This window comes from Aulostomus chinensis, chromosome 8 (genome assembly GCF_037954235.1).
Source record: "Aulostomus chinensis isolate RoL2024-O1b breed Wild chromosome 8, RoL_Achi_v1.0, whole genome shotgun sequence".
NCBI classification, from domain to species: Eukaryota; Metazoa; Chordata; class Actinopteri; order Syngnathiformes; family Aulostomidae; genus Aulostomus; species Aulostomus chinensis.
In genome coordinates this window covers 20,555,945-20,581,495 of record NC_141327.1, presented here as the reverse complement: position 1 = coordinate 20,581,495, position 25,551 = coordinate 20,555,945, and the positions used below count along the sequence as shown (strand labels likewise).

The following is a 25,551-nucleotide window of genomic DNA, read 5'->3' as shown; positions in this document are numbered from 1 at the left end:
TCCCTTTCAAAGTGTAAGTTGTTTCCTTCAAACACATTCTTCTGTGTGTGCTTTACTGCGTGTGATTGGCTATCACAGGGGGTTACAGTCTATAAATGGCATTCATGTACGAGATGAGGGAGACTTTTTTTCCATTCCCCAGGATCTTCAGCTGCTGTGTGCACCCACCAGGAATGTGAGATCAACCTTTGCTATTTGCACTTTTTTATATTGTGTTGATGCATTGCAGAAGAAAGTTAAAATGTCTTTTTTTTTTAGCAAATAATAATAATAATTAATGTTGTTGTTTTCTCTATAATTAGTCAAAATGAAGCCAGTTATCATCCTGATTTGCCTGCTGGTCGCTAGTTTGGCTGCACCCGTAAGTCTCTCCTAAATACAGTGCATCTCTGGGGCTGCCGACTGACTCGTAACTGTTCGCAAAGCTGTTAATCACTTGATTTCTGTGGTTTACAGGTGCCGGAGCAAAGCAAAGAGGTGAGTGGTTTTTTTTGGTTTCTGTCATGTTTTGCCAGTAGTGCTGTGCTTTTATCATCCCGGCTGCAGGACGGTATTATAGATGTCTGTCAGGCAGAAATAATTGGCGTAATTGCAGTACATGTCTGGAGACGTGTGGTATTTCTACAGCAGGTTGCGGCGCATGCCAATGAGGCCCTGAGGTGGATGGAGATGTACAGGATGTACCAGCAGCAGGTTTGCGCCCCATCGGTTTATCTTAAAACATGAAGACATACTGAAATTCAAACTGCTAAAGTGGCACTTCCATTCATTTCAGGGGGTTGTCAGAAATCCTTTCCTTCCCGATGGAACCCCTCCTGTAAGATTAGAACTCCTTAGACTTTGATGACATTTCTAAAGTCTCTTACTTACTTATGCATAAACTGTTCTTTCTTCTGTTAAGGTTGAACCAGCCGGGCCTGTGGTGGTAAGAACACACACACACACACACACACACACACACACACACACACACACACACACACACACACACACACACACACACATTAAATCTGTCCCAATAATTCCTGTATGTGCTGTTCGAACTTCAAGGATTTTCCTCACACAGGTGGACGCTGTGCCGGCTCCTGTGCCTGTTACATCAGATGAGGAGACAGAGGAGTAGCAGCCATCTTCCCACCATCGTGTTCCTGCTGCCGCATGCACATGACTTCACCCCGAGGAAACGAAGATAGTCTTTATTTACCGACAAAATCATCTCCCTTGGATAGAGACAGACTTGAAAACATGTCCCGTTTTAAACAGTCAGCGAAGTTTCATTCATATTTCCTTGTAATGTGTTTTTTTTCAGCCAATTAGATAAAGACAACATGAAAGAACGGATGAATTAAGAGACATGTCTTTCAAAAAGAAAATGTTAGAAACAGTGAAAGTAAAAGGATCACTGCACGTTGTTCTTTTTTCAAAACAGAGTTACCACGCTTTTCTTGATTTTGTAGGAAAGAAACTGACAATTGATTTTTGTCCTTGAAAGCAGGAAGACAGAACTTTTTAACATACTGTGTCCAAATAATGAATAAAACATCTGATGTGATGTTTCCTGTCATTCAAACTTGAAACCCCCCAGTTTAGATGGCACGTTTTGGTAAAAAGTTAACTCCAGAGAATGCAATTACAACTACTGTACTGTCTTTTTCATTTTGTTGCCTGCCTACAGACAACAATTGGAAATGAGCTCTCTGGATAACTCTGTTTACATTCTGATGCTCATTATGTGCTCTGACAATCAAATAAACAAAAGCTGAAAAAAAAAAACCAAAATGAAAGAAAACAAATGAAGAGGGATATGTGCGCTGATTCAAGTGTGCCACTCTTTTTCCAGCGTGAGATTATCAAAACTAATCTATACTTTTGTTATTATAGATTAGTGTAGACAACTTTGTTTATGTTTTAATACTTTTGTCTTTTTATGTTTTTTTTGACAATGTATGGTGTTTTTTAATGGCTGAAAGGCTGGATTTATATACATTATATCATGGGCCTTTTAATCAATCAATCAATCAATCAATCAATCAATCAATCAATCAATTGAAGGCTGCGCTACCAGCAATATACTAAAAAACATGACTTCCTGCATCCACTAGGTGGCAGTAGAGAGCGTACACATAACATTATGCTGTTGTACATCGCTAGACGATAACAGCTTAAATTTGGCACAAATGTTTTTCCAGGCTCACTTCCTGGAACCACCAGGGGGCGCTATGGCTCTGATTTACATGCAGCTTGTAGATGTCTTCAGGCTGGGATTTTCATGAAGTGTTTGGAGAAGATCTGACCATGCGGCGTCCAGTTCCAACAGTTTTGTATTTTGTACGACAAAATATCCAAATTGGCTGGCTTGCCATGGTAAGTCTATTTAGCAGAAAGTCACAGCAGCGCTTCCCCAAGTTCATAAGGCATTTCTTAGCAAGTCTGAGAAGGATTTCATTGAAGTACGTCAAAGTGTAAAACAAAGTGGGAAAAAGTGCTTGTTTCACCAGCTGGCGCTGAAACGGCTCTGCCCCACATCAAAATGCGTCATAGCGACACCCCTCCACCAAGTTTGACGTAAACTAGCCGTATAGTTCTGACACAATCCTGCTGACACACAGCCAGGCAAAAATCTTCTTGGTGAAGGGAAATAATCTTCCAAGAATTTGAAGTCATTCAAGTGCAAACATCACATCAACCAACAGGGAGTGCCACTGAACTAAAGGATGCTTCTCTGTGGGACCCCTGAACGGAGGAGGAGTGCATGATATTAGGACACACAGCTCGACGCTGACTGAGGTTTCGATTTAATTTCACTCACATGATTACTGTTTGCTGATCTGAAACCCGCAGGACCCGGCACGATCTAATAGGATCAGAGCTGGATATGGCTGAGAGTGCTGACTGAGCAAGAGTGTGTGCCACTGTGTGTGTTCGCAAGCCGACTAAATCCTCATCTGATGCACATTTGATGCAGGAAATTGAAACCTGTTACAGGAATAAAAGAACCCAAAATGGATTTCAGTGTTCTGGATCCACAAACAGGTTAACTCATTGCTGTCCAGACAGCGCTGAATGAATGTAACTCATCCGTTACCAGACGTGGAAGGAGAACGAGGGACTTTGTCTCCCCTCCTCTCAGCTCTGTCTAATCCTCAAATCCTTATCAGGGTCACCGAATCTTTGTGACACAGCTAGTTAGACTCAATGCTTATAGGTGCCAGTTATCAAGCTGCATTTTAATATTATTTTGATTATGATACCGCTGCTGCCAGCGTGAAGACGAGTAAAAAAAATAAAACGACACAAAAAGGATCATAAGAAAATGGACTCTGCATTACATTAACTGGTGGAAAAGGTAAGTTAAGTTCCATGACAGTGGATTATAGTCCTGTTTGTGGCAGGAATTCAAACTTTGAAAGTATTCCTGTAACTCTGAGCGATTTCTACATCTTTTCACGTTGTTATCTTTTCTTTTAAGGTGAAACCTTTGCATATAAAGTGTCTAAATTAGAAGAAAACCACAAGAGCTGTGATGTGGATTAAATCTATAACCTGATTTAAATGACAATACTTAGCTGAGGTATCATCCCAACATTTACTTCTACAAAATAATCTGACTCCGATACCGGTTTCTGAACAATACTTTTTCTGTTCCAATTAATATTCATTTCAACAAAATGAGAGTTACATTATAAATCTTTGTTTGCAACTCCGTGAAAGTTTTTACATGCTCAAAAGAGTTTCATAAGGTGAAAATCTGACTGATACATCAAAATGTGGTTTGATTGACACATGCAGCTGTCAGAGACTCTTTGACAGCTTTAGTAGGGAATCACAATGTCATCGATATCAGCGTTTTTAAATAAATCGGTGTGATGACCAATATTTATCAGTGGAGTTCTGCTCAACATTTCTTATCAATAATGGGAAACAATAATAAACCCGATTTACAATTAATGTGAATATCATATGGACCTGCTTTTATGTAGACAATTGCAAAATCTGTAAAAATCAGCCAAAATAATTTGTACAATATTGTTGTTGCCAATCTGTTGCATCCCTCAAATGTGGTACTGAAAGATGAGGCATCTCAGTGGATATGAAGGCTGTTGCTCAGTGCCATAAAGGTATCAAAGTTCCAAACCCAAAACACGCTTTCCTTGGCTTTTTGCAGGACGACGCCGTTGCTAGCAGCTTGACAACGCAGCCAAATAATGAAGAAAATTTCGGCTCATACTGAGCACACAGCTGACCAATTAGCGTGGGAATAAATTCGAAATAGAACGTGACAGAAAACTCTGTATGACGGTGGTTGTTGTTTTTTTCTTGCAGGCTACACTGCTGCCATGACCTCCTCGGCCATTGTTCCCCACCTCAGCGCACAACCACACACGCTAGAGGAAGAACACAGCGAGGATGACCTGTAAGTGAACCTTAAAAGACAAGTTAAGAGTTAAGTTCGAACGGAACGTGAACGTTCGTTAATTAACTTCTTGTTTCACGCTGCGTTTTCCAGAAGTTCGTCTCAATCGACTCATCATCTGCTTAACATGAATAACAGTAATAACAATGAAGAGTAAGTACAATTATGGAGTCATGAAAAGATAAGCGAAGCCCTTGTAACACGCTGTCCCACTCTGATGTGTCTGAAAAGTCATTTCATGAGGCCAATTAAAAGATTTAATAATCCACTTTTCAGGGAGAAGAAGAAAAAAAGGAAAAAAGAGAAGAAGGAGAAGAAAGAGTAAGTATCCTAAATTGGAAACCTTAGCACATGCTGATGTAAAAGATGATGTAATTCTGAAACGTGTCGGTGCACATTACAGAAAAGAGAAGAAGGAAAAAGAAGAAAATGAAGCAAAGGAAAAGGAGAAAGAAAAGGAGAAAGAGAAAGAGAAGGAGAAGGAGAAAGAGAAAGAAAAAGAGAAGGAAAAGGAGAAAGAAAAAGAGAAGGACAAAGAAAAGTAAGTGGCTTCTACCTGAAGAACTTTTCAAACTATAATCATCCATTCTGTCTTTCTTTTCTTTCTCTCTTTTTTTGTTTTACAGACCCAAAGAATTATTTGTCATTAATCCAGCTGGGAATTTGTACTACAACTGGCTGTTCATCATCACAGTGCCGGTCATGTACAACTGGACGATGATCATAGCAAGGTGACTCCCTCAGCTGCACAGCAACGCCTTTGTTAAAGTAAAATCAAAGCACAAAGCAGCGATTTTACTTCGAGGGTTGCTGATTGAATTTCTATCGGTGCGTTACAGAAAGCGTCACAAGATACATTTAACCAGAGTCAAGAGATAATTGCAGTGAAACAAACAGTTATATTTCTATATGGATGTAAATGATCGTTTCCTTTAATTGTTTCAGTTCTGTGACATATTGCAGTTTTATTGCTTTGTAACTTTTATTTCAGTTAAATACTGTTTTCGTCATTGTCACCTTTGACCTGAGAAAAACATTTCATTTCATCCTTGAAGCCCGATAGATGTTATTGCAAATTTAAAAAACACCAACAATCTAAAAACAAGTAGAAATGTAAATCTCAAAATTGAAATTTTATAAATGTGGAAGCTGTGTCCGTCCATCCATCTACCACTTATCCTGTTAAGGGTCGCGGGGGGGTGGAGCCTATCCCAGCAGCCGTTGGGCGAGAGGCGGGGTTCACCCTGGACAGGTCGCCAGTCCATCACAGGGCCAACACATAGAGACAGACAACCATTCACACTCACAGTCACTTTAGAGTATCAATCAGCCTCGTCCCCTCTTGATGTCTTTGGACTGTGGGAGGAAGCTGGAGTACCAGAGAGAACCCACACAGGAACGGGGAGAACATGCAGACCCCGCGCCCGAGCTGGGGGTCGAACCCAGAAATTTCTTGCTGTGAGGCGACAGTGCTAACCACTGCACCGCTGTGCCGCCTGGAAGCTGTGTCCATCAGATAAATGTAACAGAATAATAAGTATAATATTTCGCTTGAATTTATGGAGAACAAGTATTTATAACATACCAGCCACTGCAGCTGCAACAAGTCATAAAGGTGCAGAAAAGACAAGGTCTCATCAGTAATAATATACCAACATACACATCTTCTCCTTCCAATCAGGGCTTGCTTTGAGGAGCTGCAGCACAACTACCTTCTTTACTGGGTTGTTCTGGACTACACCTCAGATCTTATCTACCTTGCCGATATGGTCTTCAGGACCAGAACAGGTGAGATCTTGTTCTCACATTATTGCATGCATGTGGATGAAGTTGCTATCGTTGCTGCTGTTGGTCCCTCTGATCCTAATGGTAGCAAAAAAGATCTATTTGCCAAAGCGGTTTTGCCTCAGGGTTCAGGCTCCAGCACACACGCACAGCAGGACTTTAGTACTAAAAAGAGTTTGGGAAGAGACACGCTTGGGCTGCTGCTGATTTTTTTTTCCCCAGCCTGTCAAACGGATAGTAAGATACAGCCAGGGTGAACACAGTGAACAATTACCGAGACTGAGAAAGTGAGTGAAAGAGGAAGGAAAACAAATCAACTATCTCACACAGGACCACCCAGTCACGATCATTCATGCTAATCTAACTAGCAGTGAGAAGGTCACTGAGGGTCTCAGCTCCCTCACACAGAGGAGGGAGGGGTTTCTGTCTGCTTGTCTGGCTCTGGGGAGGGGGCAAAAAAGCACATTCCCCAAAAGATGGTGTTTCTTTTTGTAGCATATTTTAAAACATCTTATATTCACGTTTTTCTTTGTTTAGAAATTAGAATTACATGCGCTGACACTAAATTGCAGAAGTTTTTTTTTTTTACCACGATTTGCCTTAATCCAGAATAATTATCATGAACAATGGCATTTATTCCAAGGTTTGTGTAAAACATTGGGCTTCTATGCTTGACCAACGCACATCATTCTTCCTTTCTCTATTAACCTCTGTGATTGCAGGCTACCTTGAGCAAGGCCTGATGGTGAAAGATAAAAAGCTTCTGCGGGATCGCTACGTGGCCAGTTTCCAGTTCCGGCTGGACGCCATCTCCATGCTGCCCACCGATGTATTCTATTTCTTCCTGGGTCTCGATTATCCGGAGATCCGAATCAACAAACTGCTGAGAATTGGCCGCATGATGGAGTTCTTCACAAGGACGGAGACTAAAACCAACTACCCCAATATCTTTCGTATTGCAAACCTGATCATGTATATTCTCATTATCATCCACTGGAACGCCTGCTTCTACTTCTCGTTCTCCAAGTCTATTGGTTTTGGTGCTGATGAATGGGTTTACCCTGCTCTGGATGACCCAGAGGAGCCTGACTTTGGACTGCCGATGAGGAAGTATTCCTTCAGCCTCTACTGGTCCACGCTCACCCTGACCACTATTGGGGAAACCCCACCTCCAGCTTTGGACTCAGAATTTCTCTTCCATGTGGTGGACTTCTTAGTCGGGGTTCTTATCTTTGCCACCATCGTAGGAAACATTGCTACCATGATCTCCAATATGAACGCTGCTCAGAGTCAGTTTCAGGCTCGAATTGACAACATCAAGCAGTACATGCAGGTAGATAACCATACACTTCCACTTAAATCATGAAAACGAATGAGCACTCTTCTTTGAATGTATTTTGAATGCTTTTGTTTCCTTTGTAGGTTCGAAAGGTCAGCAAGGATCTTGAATTGCGAGTCATAAAGTGGTTCGACTATCTCTGGAATAATGGCAAGGCACAGGACGAACGGGAGGTGCTGAGGTATCTTCCAGACAAACTAAAAGCTGAGATTGCTATTCAAGTGCACATGGAAACCCTGAAGAAAGTTCGCATTTTTGCAGACTGTGAGGCCGGTCTGCTGATCGAGCTGGTGCTAAAGCTTCGGCCGCAGGTGTTCAGCCCCGGAGACTACATCTGCAAAAAAGGGGACATCGGTCGTGAGATGTATATCATCAAAGATGGAAAACTTGCAGTGGTTGCCGACGATGGTGTCACACAATTTGTTGTCCTGGGAAGTGGCAGCTATTTTGGAGAGATCAGTATCCTGAATATCAAAGGCAGCAAAGCTGGCAACAGGCGGACAGCCAACATCCGGAGCATTGGATATTCGGATCTATTCTGCCTGTCCAAGGATGACCTGATGGAGTCGCTGATAGAGTACCCAGATGCTAAGGGCATGCTAGAGGAGAAGGGCCGACAGATCCTGATGAAAGACGGCCTGATAGACTTGGACCCGGCCAACATCAAGCCCGAGGTCAAGGAGCTGGAGGAGAAGGTCAACAAATTATACAGTATGATGGAACTGATGCAGATGAAGCTGAAGAAGATTCTGATAAATTATAAGAACACTGACAAGGCGCTCAGGCATCGTATCGCTGACCTGGAACGCCTGACAGGAGAGGAGGTGGAGGATGAAGATGAGGAGGAAGAGGAGATGAAAAAGGAGGAGAAAAAGGAAGATGAAGAGATGAAGGAAGACAAGGAGAAGAAGGAAGAAGAGGAGAAAAAGGAAGAAGAGGAAAAGAGGGAAGAAGGGGAGAAGAAGGAAGAAGAGGAGAAAAAGGAAGAAGAGGAAAAGAAGGAAGAAGGGGAGAAGAAGGAAGAAGAGGAGAAGAAGGAAGAAGAGGAAAAGAAGGAAGAAGGGGAGAAGAAGGAAGAAGAGGAGAAGAAGGAAGAAGAGGAAAAGAAGGAAGAAGGGGAGAAGAAGGAGGGAGAGGAGGAGAAGGTAGAAGAGGAAAAGAAGGGGGATGATGGGGCTGATAGGGAGAAAAAAGAAGAGGAAAAAGAGACAAAAGAATGAGGAAAGAGACTTCATGGATGAAAAGCAGGGGAAGAAGGGTTCTATATAGGTTCTATAAAACACTAAGCACTTTGTATGTAGCCACCATTTAATATTTAAGAACCACAAAGAAAAGGACTGTATGTTGCACATCTTAGTGACACTCAAAAATCAACCCAAATATCAACTTTACCATCCCACACCTCAAATGTGGATATGTTCATTTGAGAGGATGATGCGACTGATCAAATGTCAGTAAAGGTTTCTGTTTCAATTTACCTTTTCCTTCAATTACCTTATGATTATCTTTCAGGCTGGAAGAAAGCTCATTTACTCTCCAGGTGTAAGATATGCAAACCATTTATGCTAGAAAGGTTAAAGATGATTTGTAGTCAGTTTCTATGTTATTATTTCTGTGATAATTACTGGGTTACATCAGAGGAGAGACACTCTCTCTAAACTGAAACAAAAATTATCCATTAGGAAAAACAAGACCACCGCTGAGAGGTGACATGGCTGCTTGGATTGAGGTTTGTGTACAAAACTGTGAAAATAAAAATTGAAAAGTGTTTCCACTTCGAGGCACGTGAGTCTTTCCGCTGTCTTCGGAGGAAAGGCGAAGAACCGTCAACTGGACACATGGGACTCTTAGCAACTTGTGTTTCTTAGTTTAGTCTGTGTGTGTGTGCATCCATGCATACACTCCACTGCTCTGCGTCAGTGGGCCTGTTTAATCTGCCCCCCCCAGAAAAGCCGCAACCAAAGAAAAAATTATTTTCACATCAGAAGCTCTCAAATCTCCTTCACACAAACAAAGCCAGACATCTGAGGGAACAAAACCAAATCCATAAAATCCTTCAAAAGAAAGAGGAGCCTTGCCATGCGGCTATTGATCATCTTTTGCGGTGGTTTCTTGGCACTGATGACCGCATGGCATTAGCACACTTAGTCACATTAAACGGCTCTAATTTAACAATCAAATCCCTGACAAAACCAGACGGGAAGAAAAGAAAGTCATTTGGGAAAACTGGAATGGCTCAATGAGAAAACAGATATATGGATTTGTCCCTCATCCAGCCTGTTGTTGCTGAAGAGACAATGACAGCAGATGGTTTGATTTACTGAACTCCAGATGGTAACAAGTGAGCTATCAAGGAACAATTTACACTGAGTACTGTCGTTCTTTGGCATTGATCACGACTCATTCACAAGTTGTTACTGTAGATACAAATAACATAATCCTCACATGGAAACTGCTCGAGCTGATTAAATATACGCCGCAGCTTAGGAATATTAACAGTAACGTGACGTTGTGGGCTTCAGCAAATGTATCATCTTTATCTGACTTGCCTGTCTAGCACAAAATCTTGGGTGTCCTCAAGCCCCCCCAGCAAATTTGACTGTAAACGTAAAACTTTTAACATTGTTCAATGAAAAAAAGGACATTTTCCTTCATGAATAAATTGAAAAGAATATCAATAATTTCAGTTTGATATATGACTGAAAAGATTAATTGATTACCGAAAAAAAAAAGATTTTCTTTAATTAACTGATTGTGATGTTATTTCTTTCTGCATTCTTTTTTTTTTTTTGGTTACCCAAATAAAGCAGAATGTAAAGAAAAAGAACCCACAGTAACACAATTTTAGTTGGAACACTTCGCAGAGAAATGCATTAAAAGTCAAAGCCCCGTGTTATATGATGGATGGTCCTTAAGAGTTTTGTGAACAACCAGGTTATTGCCATAAAACATCAGGGGCCTATACCTGCAATCACAGATGGTCGGGGAGGTTTTTTCCCCACACAGCACGGTAGCTGTCACTGTTTTTGTTTTGTTTTGTTTCATAAATGTGTTTATAATGTCACCATATGCAAATCCAAATTGGCTCTAAAGGTCTACTGTGTAGGATTTTATGTCATCTAATGGTTCCATTTGAGATTTCTTAAATATTGGTTCTCAAACAAAATAGCTAGCCAGCATCACAAAATACTTATTCAGAACCAGTAAAACGTAATTGGACCTTGGAGGGAAATTTGTTAGATTACACTTGCTCGAACACAGGAGAGAGGTAATAATTATCCATTCTTGTGTGATTAAAGTCTGCAGAGATTTTGTGAAAAATTCCTGGAGTCTGGAGCTGCAATAACAGTGTATATAAGAAAGGAGCAGGGACATGTTGAGGATTTATTCTTCCTTTACTTCATTATCCTGAAATAATCATATTGGAAGCCCCAGTACTTCGTCAGAGGCCAACCCAGCACCGATGTTCGTTGGGTCTCAAGGAGCTGCACCTGTGACTGCTGCTTCTAACGCGCTGAAATCTGAAGGAGCGCCACCTGTTTTTGGCTTTGTTTTTCTTCCTTTTTTAAAACGTATTCTTTTCTTTTTTTAAATAAATCGTTTTTTTGAATCATACTCTGATCATGAACCCTCCCTCCTCGCTCCTCACAACCTACATTGACAATAAGTTACCGCAAATATTACCTTCATAGCGAGCTTCCTTTTTTTAAACATCATCGTTTAGTGATTACCATCAAGACATCGTGAAAAATTCAGGGATTATAACAAAAAGTACATACAAATCTGTGAGCCTACCCCTCCTTTAATTGCAATAAACATCGCTATGATACTAAAATAACTACATTTCTGTCAGGTCCATTCACATCAAGAAACACAAGACATGATAATGAGCTTGATTTGTTTATGATTGTACAAATTGGCGGTATGACTCTGTTCAGAGGAGTCCCCTGCGAAATTTTTCATGAGCACCATGAAACAGGGGACCAGCAGCGTGAGGGAAGGTTCTCCCAGTTTAAGACTGGAAGAGCAAACATACCCCGTGAACAGAGCAGCAACATGACATGGTACGAACTATGCCATGTATACACGACAAGGTGGAGCTGGGGAGGTGGAGGGTAGCAAGTTGCGAGCATGAGCAACTGTACAGCAAATAGCAGCAGCAGCAGATAGCAGCAGATAACAGCAGATAACAGCAGCAGCAGGCTGCAGTAGATAGCAGCAGATAACAGCAGATAGCAGCAGATAGCAGCAGCAGCAGGCTGCAGTAGATAGCAGCAGATAACAGCAGATAGCAGCAGATAACAGCAGATAGCAGCAGCAGCAGACTGCAGTAGATAGCAGCAGCAGATAGCAGCAGCAGGCTGCAATAGATAGCAGCAGCAGCAGCAGCAGCAGCAGCAGGTAGCAGCAGGTAGCAGCAGGTAGCAGCGATGACGCAGGCAGAGCAGCAGCCAGAAGCTAGCAAAGCAGGAGTTGAGGCCGGGTGACATTTAAGTTGAGAGGGGCCAATCAGAAGCACGGGATTTGATCAGCTGATGCTGAGCAGCTGTGGTCAGCTGATTGATCAGTTTGATTGATGGACGGGAAGCCAATAGCGCTTGACTACCACGGCCTGACAGAACTAACGCTAACACTCGATTTGGATACAGATTTGAATTCCCTATGGCTAAGAAATTCATGCAAAACAAACAAACTTTAAAAGATTGACTTTCACCACTTTTCCTTCATTGTTTCGTCACCTGTAAAAAAAGTCCAACTTAAAAATGTTTAACCAAGCATCCAAACCAAAGTAACTCGGAGCAGAAGCGAACAGATACAATTCCACTGGTGTTTAAAACCTCTGCTCACTGCTCCTTTAAGTTCAGCCTCATTCTAAACTGTGACAACAGAGTCCCCCCCCCCCCCCCCCCATATCTAGGTGTTATCTTTTAAATGAACTGCTATATCTGGAACTGCATTGGAAACTCTACACAATTTTAATATTAATGTCACATTCTCTGAGTTTCCCTGAACCTAGTGGTGATAGCCAATCATAAATAACTTTGCAGACCAGGAACTGTGGAATGATGGAGTACATGTCATTTATTCCAGGGATGCTGCTACCCATAAGGCTGATTTCCCAGCACAGATATGCTGAATCTCTGTGGAATTGAAAGCTTTCACAGTTTTGAAGTTCCTCAGCATCCATGAGAAAATGGAGTATAAGGGAACTCAAACAGATTTAGCTACTATGTATTTTACTTAAAAAAAATCGATATAGCTTTAAACTTATTACTTTGCATTTCTTGCTGCTCATCTCAGTTCATCTTTAGTTATTATTGTTATAAGTTATTGTCATGTTGGAAGAAATATGTTCCCACAGCCATGGCTGCTGACATGGGAGCAGAAATTGGTCATTTGTCTCCTGGATCTGCCATGATTACTGTAAAAAACAAAAACAAAAAAAAAACAAAAACAAAAATATATATATATATATTAGCATCCTGATTTGGATTTGATAAGACAATGGCAGACTTCTGCTCCAAAACAAAAACCAAGGGTAAGTCTGCAATTACAGAGACAATCCCCATCTCCTAAAACCAACAGGTGAGCTCTGCAGTTAAATCTGGATCGGTCAGGAAGATGTTGAAAAATTGTTTCTACAGGATTCTCCAGTTCTTGTTCAATTGCTGCTATTGAGTCTAAATCTGCAATGACTTTGTTGTTTCTACTGAAGTTACCACCCCTTGTTGCTTCCTGACGTTCCAAACTGTCACCAAACAGGGCTAATGGTGCCAAGCACCAATGAGCAGTTACTTAGAAAATGGAAGCAGAAAAAAAAGAAATACAGCAACAGTTGTGGGCAGGAAGAAGGTGCTCCGGTCGCTGGTGGCAGCAGCAGAGAGGATGCTAGTGGGCGACAGGCACGAACTACCACTCCGACGGTCGTTCTCGCAAATTAACGATCCCTTCCTTTGGCTCCCTGCTTGTCAAGACTTTAAAAATAAAGATGTTAAAATCCAGGTCAAGGTTGGGCTAGGTTTAATCCCAAAGCCCCTCAGTTGGGTTACTCATGATCCCAGTTACATGATGCTAGTGGAGTACCTGGAAGGGAGTGAAACAGTGGCCTTTAACCCAATTAGCTGGTCGAAAAAATGTTGAAGCTGTCAGGAGTCAAGCAAGGCAGATGGCGGGTGGTGAGAACACCAAGCAGGGAATGTAAAATGCACGTGTGTCAATGTGTCAGCGATTTAAAAGTAAGGTGTCTTTGTTTCACCACAAGTTTGCTTGACTGACATGAAGCTTTACATCCTTCTTTCCTCACCAGTTACTGATCGAGGAGTGTTTACTGGCGAAAGTCACCACAAGAAGCCTCGAAGACAAGTGATTGCCATCATAGCAAAACCAATGGAGGATTTGTATACCTCGGGGTTGTGATGTGTGGCTTTTGAGTATAATCTTGCTGCAGATATTTGTGGTGTTGGACACTCAAATTAGCCTGTTGCCATGACAATTACATGTAGAAAGGAGGTGTATTCTGAGCATAACATATGAGAGATGGAATCCTGCTTCACATGAAGGAAACAAATCACTGAATACATGCAGATACTTGGACAAGGGACTTATTTTTGTTTTCCAATCACTTAAAGGTAATTTAAAGTTAACAGGTGGTTGACCAACATAGCCCAGTGGAACCAGCATCCACAATGCCACTGCCACCCTGTCGGATTGGTGACACATCTAACGACTACACACAAATAATAAAATCAACCCGTTTTCCTAATTAGCTTTCTGTTCAAAGAGGACTGTTCAGCTATTTCCTCCTTTCAAATCATCTCTGTTCACTTCAAGAATATTACTTGACAAATACATAAATACGTGACATGAGGTTCCATCTGGTTGGTGTGGGTGAGTGACGCTTTCATGACCAGCGGGAGTGCTATCGTCTGAGTGTGTTTCCTGAATCATGCAGGGTGACAACATGGTGAAGAGACTGTTTTGATTTCTGAACACTGCGGAGCTGAATAAAAAAGAAAAATCCCTTTGTCTGCTGAAGCAAATTCCCCTCCCAGTACCTGAAGTTGCTCAGTGATCAACAGACCGTCTTTGTTTTGTGAGAGCTGCAGATGATTTTGCAATTCTGCAGGTCCTAGCAAAAAATACATCCATTAAATAACTGCTGGATACACTTTGATTATATTCAAATTGATCTTTTGAAGTTCGTCTTGAGCATTGAGACTCATTAAATGCGGTATGAAAATCTGCTTGCGTGATTGCAGATGCTGAGAGAAAGAGTCACGTCTCTTGTGCTGCTGCTGCTGCTGCTGCTGCTGATGACATCGGCGGAGCATGTGGCTCAACCAGGCAGCAGACAGGAAGCTCAAGGAGGCGTCCTACTGCCAGCGTCACTAATCAAGATCATCAGCCAACAATTATTTTGCAGAACAAGTATTTTGGTACACAGGGTATGTGCTGAAATATTATGAGTATTCAAGAGCGTGTCCTTAGGGTTTTTAAAAAGTAAGACAAAACACATTTTCCAGTAATATTTAACAATGTTTTCCAAGTCTTACAGAGAAGTTCCATAATCGGGGACCACTGAGGGTCTTCCAGGAGCTCCTGCGTGGGCTGAACAGTCAAATCTAACTTGTATTTTTAATGTTTGTGAAAGGCTGCACAGGAGGCTATCTTCAGACAAGCTTTTTAAAAACAAGAACTCTGACAGTGTGACATTTAAATCTGTCATTTGAATTATTAGAAATGCAGTTATTTTAGGTAGATTTGTTTGCTTGTTTGTTTTTTTAAACATTACAATTTGTTCATAATTTTCTGATAACCTCTACTGGTTTCATGCTAATTTACATGTGGCCATTCTCCAATGCTTTTCAAAGGAACAAAATGAATTTGTTGGCAACAAAAAGTATTATTATTTTTTGATTACCTGATTGATACCTGAGGGTCGGACCAGTGATGCTGCTTGGGTAGACTTCTTGGGGTTGACGCAATTTCTTCTGGACATCATCCAGAATATATAGTTGTTATAAGAGTCCACATTAACGATAATAGTTTAAAATTGGCTTCAAAGATTTACCTGAAAATATGCATGTATGTTCCTCAGTGTGACTGGGATATGACCTCATACAAGCCTCGCTGACAACTGGTGGCTTCATCATCTGCCTCATAGTTACAGCATTTAGGAGAACTGCAGGGTGGCTTAAGCTGAAGATGTATTCATGAGCTGAATTAACTGTTTTATTATATGCAAAAAGCTTTTATAGAACAATGTAGATGCTAGTCAGCTATTAGATAGCTGTATGTTAGATTGGTGTGGCAGTCAGGAAAATTTGCAATCCAGCTGCAGGGGTTTCAGAAGGCTGTTGGTCAGCAGTGCCGCCCTGCTTGGCCATACAGAGGATGAACTGATGGAACCACAGGTCGGGCTATCTGCATGTAATACATCCACATGTTACTGCTCGTTTTAGGGGATGTTTCACTGATAACTGCCTGCCGTGAGTCAAAAGCACAACCATGTCCTGTGATAACCTTTAGTCGCTGTCTGTTGGTCGTCAAGTCACCATCTGCAGGGAAAATGAAATGTGAGCAACTGAGGTTTGGTAATAAGACATAATGTTCTGCTGTTAGTGTCTGAGGTATGGACTAATTAGAAAATAATTGAGAGGCAGTGCGTTTTTCATTAGCAGAGAAACGGCTGTCCCTAGTAACATTTTGAATTGATCAAAGGAAATTGTTTGAAGCCTGACACACTTGCAGAGGCAGCTGTGAAAAACGCTGATGACAATACGGCAATGCCAACTACGTAACTGCTGCTTGGATGTTTTTCATGGAATTGTGCAGCGGGATTGAAAAAACTGCATTTAATTTGAAAAAGAAAAACAGTCCTAATGACGATCAATTCATTGCTGCACAGACATGACAAGACATGACGGACAATGAGCCCACAGCAGCTAATTAAGCATCAGGATGATCAGAGCAGAGAGCAGACTTGGGTCAACGCTGGACTGGAAAATATGCATCACTTCCGAATGAGACCTTTTTTTTTCTTAGCTTCCTAGCTATGTTTTGCTTTAATACGGTCATTCTGCTCCAGTGATACATTAGCAATATCACTAATGGGGTCCAAATGCGTTTACTGGTCAGTTGCATCTTTTTCTTTTTGTCTCAAACAGGATTTAACCTTGAGGATTTTTATTTTTTTAATTTGGTCCATTTCGTGACAAATTTGACAGAGAAAAAATTTCCTTGATAAACAGATGGAGACATTTTTAATTCACAATCTAATATTTACATTTGCATGAAGCTGTGGAGGTGTGTCTAACCTACTTGCTACATGAAAGCAACAAACTTTAAACAGCTCACGTTAGCTTTGCTGCTCTGATCTGATTTATTCAACTGGCTTGTAAGTTGGTGATGGAGACAGAAGCAAACGTTCACTCACTCCTCTGCACTGAAGGCTCTATAACTCAGCAGGATCACATTAAATCACATGTAAATGTCAATTATATTTAGATGCAGGTGGTCTTTCAGACAAGTTGTCTGCTAATGGCCCTCTCATATGTCTCCATCACTCCCTCCACCTCCGTATACAGGGTTATTTTTACTCCTGTTCATATCTTTCGACTTTCTACTTTTGTGCAGAGAATGATTCAGTGAAAAAATGTCTATCAATTCTTTTTACTCTTTGTCTTTGCTCTTTATGGGCTTTTGTGACTCATTTCGTTTTTAGTTTTTCTTTTTCTCCTTAATGGGTGACTATAAACTATCTCACCTTTCAAACCAACCCCCGTCCCCCCAGAATTTTTTTTTGTTCACACTGCAAAAGGACCCCAATAAGTTTCAGTTTAATTCAGACTGACACAACCTCTTGGTTAGACCAAAAAAGATGGGATTTGGATCATCATCATCCGAACTGTCACCTCGGAGGAACTTCAAAGATCTCCTTCCATGCATCAATGGACAACACCTGATATCTCTCTTCCCAGGCCATCTCTGATAGCTATAATCAACTGCTAAAACTGCCAGAAAAACAAATTCCCAAGATTGGTTTCTTTACGGTAAATTAATGCAGATGGGTGGAAAATTAAAGGCAAAAAAAAAGGAATAGATAAGTGCAGAAAGATAATGAATACAGGCTTCCACACACGAGTGCTGCATTGTACAATTAAGCAATTAACATCCAGTTATGCTCTGTGGCATGTGCAGACATGCTGAGCAGGCCCTCATGATAACAATTTTTAAATTAAGAAGGAAAGAAGAAAAGCTCGAAGTGAATTTAAAAGAACTGTTGTGACAAGAAATGAAGAGAGCTTCAGTCAAAGATTCTTTGAGAACAGTGACGTCTGTGCTTAGATTTATAGGAGACACGTCAGTAAATAGGGTGGAAACGCCTGAGTGCTTAATACGGCTCTGTTATGCTTGGAGGGAAAAGTCACCGCAAATCAATAGTCTTATGAGTAATTACCTTTATCTAATGTGAAATATGTCTTTCCTGATGGAAGTGGTCACTCTGAATGAATGGTTTGATGAGTAGAAAAATGATGTGAATAATATGCCACGGCGTTCACAGGCACCAGAGCACAAACCCGCTGAAGACAGACAAGATTTTCAGATGAGTTAAGATAAGAGGAGATTGCATATGATGAAGCCCAATATAATTTTACATGAAAATATTGTACCTTGTAATAAAATAAAAAAACATGTTCATAAATGTGTCGTAGGAAAATATTATGTCATATGATAAGGAGCATATGACGTTGAACATATTCCCCATGATAATTAACGTAATATAGCCTGTGGTGTTGAAAATCTTGGGCAATATTGCACCAAAGTGATAAAAGGCCCTTTCAAACACCATCATCTAGATATCAAATGAGAGACTAAATGTTGGATCCCTCCTTACTGAGACTTTTATCAATTTTTTTCCTCTTCAAAACACAGAATCTTTCTCCTTCAGCTGTGTCTCATGCTGGAAATCACCTCGTGACAAATATCAAGTGTCACTTCCAATTCATTCCTGTTCAAGATTAAAATTGCAAAAAAAAAAAAAAAAGGTAACCATTTAAAAGACAGTTTTTAAAAACAGAATAGGGTCTTCGCCTGAAGTACCTTCAGGCTCAGGCCCTAATAATTCCCTGGGTGTCTAGAGGTCAATTTTATGCGGTGAAAAGTTGCAGATCTACTGTATAAACCAAAAATAATTTTTTGAAAAAATACATAAATCGCTTGATTTTGCCCTGCAAAGACGAAGCTGTTGGTATTAGTCTGAATTCAATACTTTCATCACAACATCAGAAGCACACCAGAAGCCCTGCAGCCCAGACTGTGGCTATCAGGAATCTCTATGATGGTGAATGAAGGTTCAGGCCAAGTTCAGACTGTGAAAAGCTATTTTAACTGGACTGAAGACTCAAGTGAAAGCTTCTCATCTTTCATCAAAATAGATTTCATCCTCAAGGTTGTTGTTTTTTTTTCCCACAATGATATGTTAATTACTTCAGCTGTAGGAAGTCAAATAGTATAATCAGTCTGAAAATAAATAAGGGATTATTATTGTGCATGATTTAAAGATAAAATTATTTTTCCGGCAACATAAAGACACAACAAACCAACACATGTCTGATCCTCACAATGGAGAGCCGCTGTTACACAGACACCACCTCATGTGGTGTGAGATTAAAAACAGAAATAAAGAAACACCATTTATGCTCCACAGGATTGTCTCACTGCTCCAAAAAAAAAAAGGTGTGTGTTCATGTAACAAGATTTGACATGATGCGTAAAACTCATGGGGTCACGTATGTGTGTGATGCGTCATATATTTATGCTGATGTTCAGCCAACGACCTTCTCTGCTGCTGCGGATGACGCAGCTCAGAAAAGCCACATCCAAAAATGTTTGAAACTGAACATAGTCTCTGGCTTATGTGTTGAACAGATTATGTTGCAATATCATCCTGGAGTCATCTGCTGCTGAGAGGTGGGCGATTATTCTTCACGCTCTGAAATGCACATTGAAAGCACGAGGGAGTAACTAGCGCTGTGAATGTATGTGATGGCACGCCGCTGTGAGAGAAGACCTGACTGAGATGAAACAGCTCAGTAGGATAACAGTTGGCCAACAATCCATTTAAATCCCAGCACCAGTGTTTGTGATATGGTTTGGCAGAAGGACGACAACTGTGATGGTGCCGCAGCTGCCGAAAGAGGACGAAATCGCAGGGGAGAAGGAGGGGGCACCAGAACAGGTGTGTGATGAGCTGCCTGATGGAGCCTCTCAGGGTGGGTTCCTCTGAGTTTCCCATGTCAAATAACTGACTTACATCTTGTGTGCATCCTCCCACTTTCCTCCTTCTCAGGTGCATGTGTAGCTGAACTGTGGTGCTCTGGTAAAATGGTTTGAATAATCCAGCGGGGGAAGTGGGATCATCCAGCGTCTCAAATCTGATCTGAGGCGAAAGCTGGCCATGTGAAGCCAAGTATTATTGACGCCATCATCCTGAGCACAACCAGTGATGATAGGAGCTGTGATTGCTGTCCACTGTTGGCAGCTTGGTTTGGAGGAACAGCCTTGGGCCATCCACAGGAAACCAAAGAGGGCACAATGATGATTGGGCTGCAGCCATATGAGCAGCACACTGGTGCGGATGGTCAGTTGAACAACCTTAATTGGTCCCGTGGAGAGAGGTGTGGACATGCGTCCGCCAGAATCTACATAAAGGTCAAGTTCTTCGCTAATGGCTGGATGAGGGGGCTCCAGATCTCTCTCATGTACCTCGAGCCATGCACACTTCCTCCATCGGAGGATTAAAGCTCCATAGAGCAAAGCTAAAGCTGGGAATTAAATACACAGCAAGCAGGGCACGTTATTCTCATACCTGTCAGAGCTGCTGGCTTATGAAAATGCCCAGAAGGTAAGGGAACACCAGTGTTGGGCATTTGGCTTGCAGGATGATGCAGAAGAGGGGAAACAGCTGCTTTATCCTGATTATAATAAAACACCTGTGAGAAGGTCAGCTCACGGTGTAACTGACCCAGCAGCCAGAGCTCAGGGAAGCATCGCTGGGCCTCAGCTTCTTGTTTCTGCACTCTTGACAGCAGAGGATGAAGGGGAAAAAAATGGGAGCAGAGGTTTAGTTCAACTCACACACACACACACACACACACACACACACACACACACACACACACACGCACACACACACACAGTGGTTGCATGAACAAAAGTCTTCATGACTGCACACGACAGATGAACCCAACAGCGACAGCTCTTAGAGGGCAATTATGGAACCTAACGTTTACTTCAGGCTGAATAATAAAAGGAATATCAGATATTTCCCAGAGGATGTTTGTCTCTCCTGAAACACAGGCGTTCTGTGTGTATACATACAAATAACTAATACTGATATTGTTTAAAAGGGGAATCCTACTAAAATGATATGTAACTCCACAACATATTTCTGTGATGCAATCGGTTGCCTTTGACATTGACAGGTTTTACACGTCATAGTGGTACTAAGACCTGCATCCACAAGAAAGAAAACAATCGGTGCATATTAAGTATCTCTTTGTATTCTCCTTGTATTTCTTTGTGCTCTCGTCTTCAAAACATCTCCATCTCCCAAAGTTACTATGTGCCACTCAAGGGAAATTGGAAGGCTCGGGGGTGAACTTCAGGGATAACAGCAAGACATGATATTAGATATGGAGAAGTTTAACATTTATTCACAAACGGCCGAAACTGTACAAACACTTCAGTGGCCGTCACACACGCTTCCACTTGACCTCGAACTTGCTAAAATGACACGCCGAGATATTCTGCTTTCAGCTTCGTGAACTTCCAGGATGCTTCAGGGAATTAAAATCTTGAATATGTGAGCAGCATCGCTGGCCTCGTTGTTGTCTTGTTGTATGTAACTGTAGCGCTGCCATATTCCAGCACGGTGACTCACAGTTTGTTGGTGAAATTTGACATGGAGCTCATCAACCAACTAAACGGAGTAAATCAAAGTGTAAAAGGCATAAACGGTTTAACCACTATGGCCCAAGTTCTGCCTTTGCCCGTCTGACAACCTTCCACCAAGTTTGGTAAAAAGTGGCATTGTAATTTTAACGTATATAATATATGCCACAGTCTATATCAGCAAATATTGAAGCTTTTTTTTCCCCGAACAGATCATATGATTTTACGATCAACATCATCCTAATCTTTATGCCTTTGGCGAGTAAAAACTACAAACATATGAATGTCCGACATGAATATCCCACAGCGTCAGTCTGCAGGAGGGTCCAACGGGATGAAAAACAATTTGGTTTATATAAACTGGTCCAGCAGACGTACATGTGATACATTAACATCGCTACAGCATTCCTCATTTTCTCTACATCTTACAGTGATTCATTTTTTTTCTCTAGAACATTTACATTTTATAGCCGTACCACCAAAACCCTCACGATTGCATCAACATACTCTCCAGAACATCACGGAAGCAGTGCAAAGGAGAATATAGCGTTTGAGATGAAAAGAAGGTAGATTACATGACTATAAACAAACCAGAAAAAAGGTTAGTTTTTTGGGTTTTTTTTGGCAAACAGCAAATTAAGGACAAATCCTTTGAACTGTAACCTTCACGGACTGATATCATAATCAGATCATATTAGTGCTGGAATCTTGTTATTCGTTTAATTCTTCCTCTGAGTCTTTGACTGGACAAATGAGTGAACGCAGCCATCCTTTCGCTGCTTCCCGTTCTTCCCCCGCCATCATCTCGCTCTAATGAAACCTGAGGCTTTATTTGGATGGCAGGTTGGGACTGACCTGAAATGACCGCGACCTCTTAAAATATTTATTTTATATATATTCATATTCACAGCAAGACACTTGTGTATTTTGAGTGTCGGAAACGCCAAATACTGACAAATACTTATATATTCTGGGCAAAAGTTCATGTTTTGCTGTTGTATATAAATTTAAATATTGGGGTTTTTTTTTCTCTAAAAAAGAGAAATAAGAATTACAAACAAAAGCTTCAACAGAGAACCAACAAACTCACTCCTCCCCAGAGTGAAAGCGAACAAAAAAAGAGGCAAGAGAAAAGAAGGATATGGTCGACTTAAGAACGGTTCGAATCATTTAAAGAGCAAAACATCATCGTGAACCAAAACAGCATCAAGAGGGTAACAAACACGATCTAAGGGGAATATGTGTGTTTTAAAGACAAGGCACAGACAAATGCAGGAATTCCTTGTGTTTCGGTAAAAGGTGTTAATCTGTGGAACAGGTGCAATGAAGAAACGAAGACACATAACTCCTGAAGTTCAAGTACATCTTTAGATTTTAAAGGGAATACAAGAAAATAAATTACACAGCTTGAAACAGGTTATTAAGGTGCCTGTATGGTTTATGCTTGCTTTTAATAAACGCTCAATATTTTCTTCTGTTTTGTCTCTAAGATAATAATGATGATAACACGGGTATTTTATAAAAATAGATGAAACATGGGGTCGATTTTATAACTTCATACCACACCCTTTCAAACAAGTAGCTGATTTTCTTTTCAACTTCCTGCCTTCTTATATATTTTGTAAGTATTTTTGTCCGTTATTTAAAGCAGTTCAAGTGAATAAATAAATCAAGATCCTCGGACTTCTCACTTGTTGGTAACATAAAACTCTTTTTTTCTGTTGTTGTTTTTTTCCCTGCTGCCGCCACACATTTTTTCACAACACATTACATTGTTCCATGTAATCCAATGTTTATCACCTGGACTGTTCCGCACAACACATAGGTTGTCCTCCCAAACTGGACTGACTGGGTTCAATCAGCCTTATAGGACCTGTAAATGCACCCGTGTAGAGGTCCGCGTGTCACTAGAGGCCAAGTGAGCAGATGAGGGAGTTTCATCTGATGTGAATACAAACGTAACTGCAGGCGACTTCAGCCTGTTAGTTGTGAATATTGGTCTGACAGAAAAGGGGAGAGCAACTGTAGCACACAGCACTGAGCTTTTAAAATGCTGCGGTGATTCGTGAGGGTGATTTAAGACCGTAATAAACCAGCAGAGATCATTTGGACAATGACACATCCCCCTGACCAAAAATGATCCTTTCCAGATGCCAAAAACAGTAGGATGGAGGCATTTTCACATCCAATAATAATCCAGTTAGCATTTTTATTTTGACAAATGAAATACTGATGACTGTACCATGACTCAACTCATGCAGACCAGTGGTATTCTCACACTTGTGCATTTAAATCCTATTCCTATCTCAGTGTTTATTCGCTGTTTGAAAGAGCCACGTCTCACTGCTCCAGCTTTCTAGGAACTCTCAGAGAGCTGTGGGTTCTTTTGTGTACATGCTGGAATTGTTATCATCAATCACAGTTGCTCCATTGCCTCCATCAAGTTGTTATGGATTCTTTAACTGGTTCTTGCTGTTGAATATTGTCCAAATATTGGTTCTGTCGACTGAACTGGACCTTTTTCTCACCACCTGCGAGCAGAACCATGGCATCATTGATAGGAATCATTGCACTTCGTGCAACAGAAGTCACACAACCAGCAGAGCTGCCTTTACACCTACGACCCAACCGAGGCCTTAGTGGTTATAAAAAAAAAAGGCAGTTGAAAAACTAAAATGATTCACTGTGATGAACTGTGAGGAACAATCAAAACATGATTTATTTCCATTTCATTGGCTCACAAGCTGGAGACATGGCACAGCTGGTTGGGCCCACGCGTCGCGTGTGGTCATGTGTTCCCCATCACTCAGTTGTATAAGCATGCTAGGAGACAGTGAGGAAGGAGAGTGACGGGGAAGCGGATCATGTCATCATGGGTTCACAAACCAAAAAATAATTTCAGTTCCTGCTGCAAACCAAATTGTGGAAGATGAAAACAAATAGAGTGTTTGTTGAGAATGCTCGGGTCTCTTCAAAATAAGGTTCACGAAAAGGCATCAACCCTGTTCTCTGTCACTGTGAATATGGCTGCAGTTAGCCAACGCCATAATGGACAGTCACCTGCTCGGAGACGGTGCACGTTGGGATTTCATGGAGAAGTTGTTTCCTTGTCAGTATTTATGCAGTTTGCGAATGTTACCAAAAAAACCCCAAAACAAAACCCCAAAACAGCGTATATTAACTTGTACTCGACATGTTTTCTCTGCTGCTGAACTGCACAACACGAACAAAGAACATTGGTCTACTAATTACTGCTTCAGTTCAATAGATTTGAAGGCAGAAGCTGGCGGAGCCTCGTCGCACATCCACAAACATCAATACTGCGTTCATTTACTAAATTATTAATACCGGGTCCTGGAAAAGTGGGTTGGGGCAGTCCATCTTAGTCTAGACATACCTGCATAAACATCCAGTAGAAATGAATTAAAAATGAATATTTATTTCAAATAAATCGTAGCATTATTAGCAAGAAAGGGTCTTAATAACAGAGAACAATCGGGAATATCCAAAATAACAAGCATGGAATGTTACTTATTCATTCAACTGGCCTTTCCTGTATAAATTTAAGTACCAGCAGAAACTGCAAAGTAAATTATATTTGCACTTTCATGCAAGAAATGTACAGTATAGAATATATTTTAAAATTAAATGATTATTGGGGAAGTTGCACATGATTGAATTCATTGGTTGAATTCTAAATTTCTGCAAATTTGAGACCGAGGTCTTCATCAAACGTTCTCATAGCAATCAGTGTGTAAATGTTCGACGGTAAGAGAAGCGTCAAGTCAGAGGCTGATTCCCAAATGTGGGTAGAAAAAAGCACTGTTTAATGTGCTTCCAAAAAAAAGAAGAAGAAGAAGAAGAAAAAAAAGATTTGATTTCACACTTAAGGGGTTAAAAATGCTGTGTAATTCAACACACTCTCTATGCAATATTTTCAATATCCTGTCCTGCGCTGCTCCCTTGAGAGGCTGCTCAGCGAGCATCATCTGCTGGGTCAAAAAGATAAAAGACGTACAATGTGCGGTGACTGATAGTGCGCCGTGGCAAGCAGCGA

General features: G+C 41.0%; 2 protein-coding genes across 3 annotated transcripts; both read left to right on the top strand.

Moving 5' to 3' along the window:
- On the top strand, positions 1–1,763 carry enam (enamelin). Of its 2 annotated transcripts, none has more exons than XM_086210209.1 (7): positions 1–175; positions 303–361; positions 457–477; positions 631–693; positions 776–817; positions 902–925; positions 1,067–1,763. In XM_086210209.1, the coding sequence occupies exons 2-7, from the start codon at positions 308–310 to the stop codon at positions 1,121–1,123; spliced, it is 261 nt and encodes an 86-aa protein (XP_086066335.1). In that variant the 5' UTR covers positions 1–175; positions 303–307; the 3' UTR covers positions 1,124–1,763. The 2 variants fall into 2 exon arrangements, with proteins under 2 accessions (XP_086066335.1, XP_086066333.1); XM_086210207.1 differs by having other exon boundaries at positions 112–175; positions 628–693.
- A 1,157-nt stretch (positions 1,764–2,920) lies between these two features.
- On the top strand, positions 2,921–11,268 carry cnga1a (cyclic nucleotide gated channel subunit alpha 1a). Its single transcript, XM_086211569.1, has 9 exons — positions 2,921–3,346; positions 4,324–4,414; positions 4,508–4,567; positions 4,691–4,735; positions 4,818–4,955; positions 5,041–5,145; positions 6,096–6,202; positions 6,922–7,532; positions 7,622–11,268. The coding sequence occupies exons 2-9, from the start codon at positions 4,338–4,340 to the stop codon at positions 8,756–8,758; spliced, it is 2,280 nt and encodes a 759-aa protein (XP_086067695.1). The 5' UTR covers positions 2,921–3,346; positions 4,324–4,337; the 3' UTR covers positions 8,759–11,268.
- Positions 11,269–25,551: the final 14,283 nt, after the last annotated feature.

What these genes read in the sequence shown, in the direction of transcription:
- enam (XM_086210207.1), top strand. Translation starts at nt 308, where the DNA reads ATGAAGCCAGTTATCATCCTGATTTGCCTGCTGGTCGCTAGTTTGGCT. An exon ending in TCGCTAGTTTGGCTGCACCC is followed by an intron (nt 362 to 456) that starts GTAAGTCTCTCC and finishes TGTGGTTTACAG; the next exon opens with GTGCCGGAGCAAAGCAAAGA. An exon ending in TGCCGGAGCAAAGCAAAGAG is followed by an intron (nt 478 to 627) that starts GTGAGTGGTTTT and finishes GTATTTCTACAG; the next exon opens with CAGGTTGCGGCGCATGCCAA.
- cnga1a (XM_086211569.1), top strand. Translation starts at nt 4,338, where the DNA reads ATGACCTCCTCGGCCATTGTTCCCCACCTCAGCGCACAACCACACACG. An exon ending in AACAGTAATAACAATGAAGA is followed by an intron (nt 4,568 to 4,690) that starts GTAAGTACAATT and finishes TCCACTTTTCAG; the next exon opens with GGAGAAGAAGAAAAAAAGGA. An exon ending in GGTCTTCAGGACCAGAACAG is followed by an intron (nt 6,203 to 6,921) that starts GTGAGATCTTGT and finishes CTGTGATTGCAG; the next exon opens with GCTACCTTGAGCAAGGCCTG.